The sequence below is a fragment of the Urtica dioica genome, chromosome 7, assembly GCF_054948205.1.
Source record: "Urtica dioica subsp. dioica isolate 48M chromosome 7, U.dioica_male_clone48M_v1_H2, whole genome shotgun sequence".
NCBI lineage: Eukaryota > Viridiplantae > Streptophyta > Magnoliopsida > Rosales > Urticaceae > Urtica > Urtica dioica.
The window spans coordinates 33,514,702-33,523,784 of NC_142762.1; the positions used below are offsets into that span (position 1 = coordinate 33,514,702).

At 44.5% G+C, this 9,083-nt stretch overlaps 2 protein-coding genes across 2 annotated transcripts; one reads left to right on the top strand and one right to left on the bottom strand.

The window, feature by feature from the left end:
- Positions 1-2,020: 2,020 nt before the first annotated feature.
- On the bottom strand, positions 2,021-2,890 carry LOC149390938 (uncharacterized). Its single transcript, XM_089619897.1, has 2 exons — positions 2,724-2,890; positions 2,021-2,621 (listed from the first exon to the last, which is right to left on the bottom strand). Exons 1-2 carry the CDS (start codon positions 2,888-2,890, stop codon positions 2,021-2,023), a joined length of 768 nt encoding a protein of 255 aa, XP_089476023.1.
- Positions 2,891-7,673: 4,783 nt separating this feature from the next.
- Positions 7,674-9,083, top strand: LOC149390939 (putative UDP-glucosyl transferase 73B6). Its single transcript, XM_089619898.1, has 2 exons — positions 7,674-8,639; positions 8,685-9,083. Exons 1-2 carry the CDS (start codon positions 7,674-7,676, stop codon positions 9,081-9,083), a joined length of 1,365 nt encoding a protein of 454 aa, XP_089476024.1.

Here is a 9,083-nt window from a genome sequence, read left to right on the forward strand (position 1 = left end):
GTGTTCATCAGAAAGTTGACGTCTAGACGCGGTCGCCCGAGGGTGTCCCCTTGGAAGCGTGCGCGTGCGTCGCCTTTCGTGAATAGCGTGGTGGAGGTTTGTCTCGTTGGTTCTCGACTTCGCCACGCAACCGGGGTCTTTCTCGTCATGGTCGACGTAGTTGTTGGAGTCGAGGAGGTCGGCGATGAGCGCGCTGGTGACGCCGGGGCGGTCTAGGAGCTCGGTGAGCCTTCGAGCCGTGTCCTCTCGGACTGCGGCCTCGAGGTCATTCGTCGGTGCCCTCCTTCTAGCGCCAAAATGTTGTCGCAGTTTTTCGGACAACGATTTAGGAGTCAAAGGCGGTTAGACCCAAGACCGGATCAAGTGGTCTCGCCTTGACTCGAGCGTGTCGGACTTGGTATCCGAAGTCGTCCCTTAGCTGTTGGTGGTGTCAATCTCGTCCAACCACCTGAAAAAGTAAGAAAAGAGGTGTGAACTACAAAGGGAAAACAGAGGGGGTGCCTCTGTTTACCTCTCCGACGCTCAACATTAGTTGGACTGAGGTGGAATATAAAGGGTTTGAGTGTTTAGAGGCCAAAGATGAGTGAAATGAGTGAGTTATGATTTCGACAGCGTTTCGGGACTCAAAATTGGATTACCTGGACTAGGGGAGCGGCCCCTGTATTTATAGGCGGCCAAGGGGTTCCTTGGCCGAGTGAACACCTTGGGTCGGCCGTTGGCCTAGTGAACTTCTTGGAAGGTTCACTCGGCCATTAGCCGAGTGAAGTGTATGGCCGGCTGAAGGTTCACTCGGCCACTGGCCGAGTGAACTGCTTGAGAGGTTCACTCGGCCATTGGCCGAGTGAACTGCATGGCCGGCTGAGGATTTCACTCGGTTAATGGCCGAGTGAACAGCTTGGCCGGCCGAGAGTTTCACTCGGCCATTGGCCGAGTGAACAGCCTGGCCGGCCGAAGGTTTCACTCGGCCATTGGCCGAGTGAAGGAGTTGGACCTTCGGCCGGCCATTGGCCGACTGACCCTTGGGTCGGCCATGGCCGGCTGAACCTGACCCTTAGGCCGGCCGTTGGCCGGCTAAGCCTTCGGCCGACCATGGGTTGGTTGGGCCGGCCAGTGGGTCTCCGAGGCCTCGCGCCGGTCGTGCGGGTCGAAGTGACACCTTTGTCCTCGTCGATCCGAGACGGGCCAATAACACATGACTTAAAAGAGATTTTGTTATATATATATTGAGTAGATGATTGACCTTTCCGAAAAGAAGTTGGGCCTTATTGTTGATCGATTCTGCCCATTCACTATGTTGTATGGTAGCTTGCATTTGCCATTATTTTCATTTACACACCTTTTTATTTTTTTTTTATTTTGGTATCGGTGTGCACTTGCTCGGATTGCGAGAGGTCTGACCTTGAGTTTTTCATTGATTTGAGCCAGGGGGCTTGAGCGACTTAATCACGGGGATCGAGCGACCCTAAACCACGGGGGTCGGGATTTTCGAAGCCACGGAGGCCTTAAGCGACTCGATCACGGGGATCGAACGACCCTAAACCACGAGGGTCGGGATTTTCGGAGCCACGGGGGCCTTAAGCGACTCGATCACGGGGATCGAGCGATCCTAAACCACGGGGTTCAGGATTTTTGGAGCCACGGAGGCCTTAAGCGACACGATCACGGGGATCGAGCTACCCTAAACCATGGAGGTCTGGATTTTTGGAGCCACGGAGGCTAAGTTCATACTAGAGGAAACAAATTGGATCATTTTTCATTGATAAAAGTATTTTACTAGGTGGATTACAAAAGGTTTCCGTTTGCGGGGATTACATGTGATGGGACACAAAAAGAAAGGGACAAAAGAAAGAGCATGTGGGGTGCGATTTTCGATGCGGATCTCGCTATTGCCTGGAAAGCTTTGAGATTTTAGGTGACAACGTTCGGAGGAGCTCTTGTCCTTTGAGCCTCGTTCTCATTGTTCCCCTTGTCGGCTGCTTTACCGTGCCGACTTGTCGAGGCTTTAGAGTTGTTGACCATTTTAAGAACGAACTCTTTCAGTTCTCCTCCTCGGATTAATGACTCGATTTGTCTCTTTAAATCGATGCATCCGGAGGTCACATGACCGGTCTCGTTTAGCAGGATCACTCTTTAGAGGCGCGGGGTCGGTAAACTTGTCACGAGCTAGTGCGAGGATCCTCTCAGGCGGGGCATTCAACGGAGTGAAATTTGAGTGGTTTCGAAACTTTTCCACCAACAGATTCTTTGAATTAGTATGAGGTCGTCCGGAAGCATCGGTATGCGCCTTTTTCCTTTTCCAGTCGTCGGACTCGTCATCCTCTTTTCGGCGATTTCCTTGGTCGCTTGTCCTTCGGATCTGTACAAACTCTTCCAAAGTGATGTATTTCCCGGCTCGGGCCGTGAGCTCGGTCATTGTCTTTGGCTCTTTCTTGATCAAGGAGTTGATGAAGTCACTAATTAAGAGTCTGTCGAGAATCGCTGAAATGGCTTCGCCATCTTCAAACTTGTCAACTCTGTTCGACTCCTCACTGAAACGTGACAAATATTCGCGTAGAGATTCGCTTCTTCTCTGCCTGACTGTTCGGAGGTGGCTCTTTCCCAGCTTTCTCTCTCTAGAGCCGCTGAAGCGGGCAAGAAAGTTTTGTTGCAGCTACTCGAAAGATCGAATTGTCCCGGGCCTTAGCTTGAGGAACCATTGGTAGGTAGGGCAAAATGCCTAACACATGATTGCCGTTGAGTGTCTTCCCACTTTCATCCGCATCTGATACTGTTGGATGTGGCAAAGTGGGTCAGACTTTTCATCGTAAGTGGGGATGCGTGGCAGAAGGAAGTCGCGCGCAAAATCCTCTGTGAGGATATTCGCGGTGAATGGAGATGCATCATCTTCCATCATGTTGCGGATGTCTTGCGTCAAGGTTTGGGTTGCTCTTATACCTCACACTTCGTCCATCAACTCTTGAAAGAGTGTCATCACGTCTGTGTTGTTAGTGGGGGTTGCCGCGGGGGCAAGTCTCGTTCGTCCTCTCTCGTTAGATGCCTGGTCGAGAGGCGCGATGTGTGGTAGAGTCAATTCGATCGGGAAAGGTCCCGTTGCCGCTCGAGGGTTCACCGGCTCGAGGGCGTCGGGATTTCGTGGAATCTCCCATCGAGCATTTAGTTGCTGCCTTTGGTCCTCACCATAGCGGGTCCCGGGTCTCGGGTTGTGGACTCGTCTTGGTGGCGCGAACCTTTGAATATCGCCGCTATCCGCCATGTCCTCTTCGTGGCCTCAGCGATCAAAGGTGGACGGACGCGATCGATCCATTCTAGCCGCGAAGAAGGAGCGATAGCTTCATGAGGTGGCCGGGTGGTTTCTTGGCCTTGGCTCGACCATCGTTCGGCCAGCCTCACGGCGTCGGTGATGCACATGAACTCCTCGTGCTCCTTCAAGGTGGTTGTGGCCAATGTGACGAATGCCCGGATCGTGGACGTCATCGCTTTCTCCTTGAATGGGCTCGGGTGCTTCGCCTTCGGGGTTGTCATCGGGGACTTGCTCTAAGTATTCAATATCCGGTCCAAACGGGATATACTCTGGTGCGTCATGCTCGTCGAATACGTTGTTGATTAGGGTGTCTTGTCCTCCGAGTCTCGCGACAACGCCGGCGAGACGAAAGATACTCGTCTCGATGCGCTCCATTCGTGCGTCTTGGTCGCCTTGAATTGGTGCGCGGAGAGCCTCCTCTCGGGGGGTGTCGTTCTCTTGGACTTGACGGGCTCGAGCCCGAGTGTTGAATGCGACGCTTCCAACCGGAGGGGTGCCGCCCTCGGAAATGGCTAGGTGGCTAGCCATTTGTTGATGGTGAGTCTTGTAGTCTTCCACAGAAGAAATGAGTTTACCGGTGGAGAGCTCATGGTTGTTCTCGAGATCCCCTCCTAGCGCCAAAATGTTAAGTCGTTTTTTGGATTCAACATTTGTCGACACGTGGTGTGCTTGGAATAGTCACGTGCCTTGTCTTGGATGGGCCCAAAATCACTATTCGAGATTCCAAAGGGCTCAAGGAACTTTAGGACAAGGCCCAAAACATCCGAGAGCTTCAGAGAAATTTGTGAATCGTGATTTGGGAATAGAAGTCACTCTTAAAGGTTCCAAATGGCTCGAAGAAGGTTAAGACAATGCCTAAGAGCTTCAGAGGATCCTGAAATCGGGTAGCGGGTCAATGAAATCTTCCTCTTACTAAGTGAAGAGCATGGGAATTAATGTTCCAAGCTCTTGGACACTTTTAGAGAAGGAAATGTAATTTGGTTTTGTTGCCTTTGGTTTGTGAGAGAAAGTGTTTGAGAGAGAGTATCTCTTCCAATCTATAGAGAATGGAAGTGATTATTTTTTTTTTTGTGTTTTTATTGTGGGAGTGGAGTGATTTTTCTATTTGTTTATTTTGGGTCTCAAATCTTGTTTGAGAAAAATCTAGAGATAGAAGTGGGAGAAATATTTGACATGGGTTTTTCTAGTTTTTGCTTTCTTTTTTTTCTCCCAAAATGGTGAAGTGAGGGGGCTATTTATAGTTTTGAGGTTGTCTGGCCGTGTGTGTTTGTGTATTGGAGTTGTGCCTTTGGGTCGGATGACATGGCAAGTAAATTTGGTCAACAAAAGAAAAGGAAAAGCGGATGACATGGCAAGTAAATTTGGTCAACAAAAAAAAAGGAAAAGCGGATGACATGGCAAGTAAATTTGGTCAACAAAAGAAAAGGAAAAGCGGATGACATGGCCTGGGAGAATGCCTCATGCTTTGGGCGGAAGCTTTTGTGGGTTGGATGTATGGGCGGATGACGTGTCATAGAAGTATTGGCTTTTTGCCTTGACTTTTGTGTAAAAAATTTCCACCAGGTACGTAGACCAAATATTGGTCTTGAATGGGCTCTGTGATGTTTCACGTGGGCCACTCTTGATTGCCTCAAATCAATACCACCAATTGACAGTACATATGCATAAATTAATCATCGATCATGTTTTAGTGTTCTACCATGATGGATGTTCACATCACGTTTGCAACATCTCAATCAAGTTAATGCATAAGTATATGAGTTTGATGTAAGTTTTATATCTTTTGTGAAATAAATATTCTAATAATTTATAATAATGTCTAATTATTTTATTTTATACTCATTTACAGCAATTTGGGTAATTTACCAAATTATCCTTCTATGAGCAATATTCTTAACAGTGTTGAGCCTTTATATTGGCGATGAAGAGCCATAAATTTTTGTTGGGGTAGCCCGAAGCTATTATCGGATGTTGCTTAACGAAAGTCTTCAGTGGAAGTTAATCATAGGTCGATGATGATGTTAGTGCGAAATGGGGTGATACAGGCAGACAATGTTGCGAGCGGCAAGGCGGTGTTGTGGCTGCACAAAATTGTTGTCAAAATGATGACAAGATCTTATTTCAATTTTTTTTTTCAATCTTATGATGTTTGGTAATATTTTAATTTGTTGTTGCTTCTTACTCGCTTTATTTCGGATTGGAGAGGGATTAGCAGCCTTTCACCTTTCCCTTTGGCTTCTTGTTAGGTTTTTGCTTATACATGCGAAAGATTCATCTTCTTCATGTCATCGGATCATATTACGGATTGTTTGGATTTTTCAACCAACTATTGTGGGTATTTTGAAAGAGCCAAATGAGTGCTTGAATTATAGTGTGCTCTATATCCGTTATTATCTTAGAAGTATCTACACGGCGAGCGAAACCTTACTTAGTATTAGATTCACTTCGACTTAGGTCCATAGTTTACCTTGTACTAAGATATTATTCTCCTATGTTTTATGGATACTTTACCCTAATTATGATGGAAAGTTTTGTGCATTTAAAAGAAAAATACGTAAGGTCTATCTAAAGTTAGTGAAATAGTTAAAATATGCAATAATTACGTCTAAAAAATTTGACTATAAGATTAAGTTTTTTGAAAGTGATAAAATTACCTGTGATAATCGTCAAAAAAATTAATCTTGGTATTAATTAATTAATTATTTATTTAATGTAACCTAGCTACTTTGTTGAAAATTTAAAGGTTTAACTATTTTTCTATTTAATTAGTTTCAAATGATAATTTTTTTATTTTATTTTTTTTTATAATTTTTACGTTAATTCTATTATTTATATATAAGCGGTATTCTAGATAATAGGACTCACGCCAAAACTGGCATACCTCTTTTTATTTTTATTTTTATTTTTTTTAGCATGGCATATACCTCTTAGTTGTTCATCTATATTCACAAATGTCTTCTCATTCAATGAATATATATATAATTATGTGTTGGTTTCATTAAGATTCAAAGTATCTTTGCAATTTTAAATATAATCCCTAGCAATGTATGCACCTAATTAATGTACAAGTAATTGTTGCAATTAACTAAATTTCTATCTCTTTTTAAGAATCTAACACAAATTTTATTTGATTGATGGTCAATCAGGTCGAAGTAAATTAATTAACTTAAAATTTTAATCTTGGTGTTAATTAATTATTTATTTATTTAATGTAACCTAGCTACTTTGTTGAAAATTTAAAGATTTGGCTATTTTTCTATTTAATTAGTTTCAAATGATATTTTTTTTTCTTATAATTTTACCTTAATTCTATTATTTATATATAAGCGGTATTCTAGATAATAGGACTCACGCCAAAACTGGCATAACTCTTAATTTTTTTTTTTTTTTTTTTTTTACACAAGCATACCTCTTAATTGTTCATATATATTCACAAATGTCTTCTCATTCAATGAATATATATATATATAAATATAAAATTTTGTGTTGGTTTTATTAAGATTCAAAGTATCTTTGCAATTTTAAATATATATATTCCCTAGCAATGTATGTACCTAATTAATGTACAAGTAATTATTGCAACTTGCAATTAGTCCATTTTCTATCTCTTTCTAAAGATCTAACACAAATTTCATTTGATTAATGGTCAATCAGATCGAAGTAAATTAATTAACTTAATCACGTTAGTTAATTTACTTTGGACCGGAAAATTATTTTTTGAAGTAAATCAAATTAACGTAACCAGTTGATTAATTTACTTCCCGGACTATTTTTTTGAAACTTTGACTATTTTTTAAAAGAGGGTGAATTATTAAACTACTGACCTAATTATTCCATTAATTTACTTGCTGAAAACGTTGGATTTACAATGTTAAATTCTAGAAAATAAAAGGAATCTACGCGTTATAGAATGCAGACAGTTAACAATCTAATTTCGTGAAAAAAGTAAATAAACGTGTCCAAAAACATTCACTATTATTAGAAAGATATAGAAAAAGGAAAGAAAAATGAAGGGATAAACATGTCCAAAAAGCATTCACTATTATTAGAAAGATATAGACTAAAGGAAAGAAAAAGGAAGGGTTTTCATTTCAATTTCAATGATAAACGAAAATGAAAGAAAGTCTTCAGAAATTAATACTGTTTATTGGTTTAGACGTTTCCTACGCAAGCACTAGCAGAGATACTCTATGCCTCAATTGAAGGATAGAGATTAATGGACCACGATTGAAATATCTTCCATAATTAGCCATTCCATCGTGTAAAGAAGGAACAAGAACCAAAGAAATATATAGAAACAAACATTCCTCTCTATAAAACAATAAAAATAAAAAGTCACTTACACACACACAGACACCCATACATAAAAAAAATGGGTTCAGAATCAAAAGCACGACCACACATCGTGATGTTCCCTTTCATGGCACAAGGCCACACCATTCCCATCATCGACCTATCGAAAGCGCTTTCTCGCCGCGGCGTCCGAGTGACGATCGTGACGACTCCGGCGAACGTTCCGTCCATAGAGCCACACGTGTCAATGTACCCGCACGTGCGAGTGATGACCATCCCTTTCCCCGAAGGCGTCGAGGGCCTCCCCGAAGGGTGCGAGAACACGTCAACCATCCGCGAACCGTCCCAAGCGATTCCCTTCTTCAACGCCACGAAGCTCCTCGAACGGCCATTCGAGGCCGCCATGAGAGAGATGGTGAAAAACGACAGACCTTCGTGCGTCGTATCGGACTCCTTCTTGGGGTGGACCAACAAGCTCTGCCGGGACTTGGGCGTCCCGAGGGTGGTCTTCAACGGGATGGGCGTCTTCGCTACGCTCGTGAAGAAGTCTCTCGCCGTGCACAAGGGTCACGAGAAAACGCTACGCGACGGTGACCTAGTGGACGTGAAAGGCGTTGACCTCTCGTTCGGTCTAACCCGGGGAGACTTGCCTCTCTCGCTCCGGACGATCGGTCAAAGTGAGATCGCTGAGTTTTTCTTGGAGGCGGAGAGGCTCGATTTGGGGAGTTGGGCTGTGATCGCCAACACCGTTTCCGAGCTCGAAAATGGGTTCGTCTCCAACTTGGAGGAGCTGTACGGAAGCAGTGGGAAGAATAATACTAGGGCTTTTTGTGTGGGTCCTTTGTTTTTGTACGACCAAGTCGAGGAAAACGACAAGAAGTTTGATGGGCCGAGCTCGAGTGAGGAGTGGATCCGGTGGTTGGATGGGAGAGAGGCAAATTCCGTGATCTACGTGTCTTTCGGCTCCACGGCCTCATTGCACGGCGAGCAACTCGACGAGCTGGCTCACGGGTTGGAGAAATCGGGAGAGGATTACATCTTGATCGTGAGATAGGGGAGTTGGAAAAATCCGACGGGCGATAGGGCTCGCGGGCTTGTGGTGAGGGAATGGGTTGACCAAAAGCGGGCGTTGGCCCATCGGGCGGTGGGCGGGTTCTTGAGCCATTGCGGGTGGAACTCGGCTCTCGAGAGCCTCACGAACGGGGTCCCGGTGCTGACTTGGCCCATGCACGCGGAGCAACATCTCAATGCCAAGTACTTGGTGGAGGAGCTCAAGGTTGGAATAAGCCTCGAAGGTGGATCGGGCCGAGACGGGAAGGTCATGGGCCGGGCCGAGATTTGCAACGGAGTCAAGGAGTTGATGAGTGGGTTGAGAGGCAAGAAAGCGAGGGAGAGAGCAACACATTTTGAAAGAGTTGCCAAGAGGGCTGTCCAAATTGGTGGCTCGTCTTACAATTTCTTGGATGAGTTTATCCAACTAATGAGATAG

Bases quoted from the DNA above. Each gene is read 5' to 3' on its own strand.
- LOC149390939 (XM_089619898.1), top strand. From the start codon at position 7,674: ATGGGTTCAGAATCAAAAGCACGACCACACATCGTGATGTTCCCTTTC. The intron at 8,640-8,684 runs GTGAGATAGGGG...GATAGGGCTCGC, and splicing joins GAGAGGATTACATCTTGATC to GGGCTTGTGGTGAGGGAATG.
- LOC149390938 (XM_089619897.1), bottom strand. From the start codon at position 2,890: ATGGAAGATGATGCATCTCCATTCACCGCGAATATCCTCACAGAGGAT. The intron at 2,622-2,723 runs GTGTTAGGCATT...TGCCCGCTTCAG, and splicing joins AGACACTCAACGGCAATCAT to CGGCTCTAGAGAGAGAAAGC.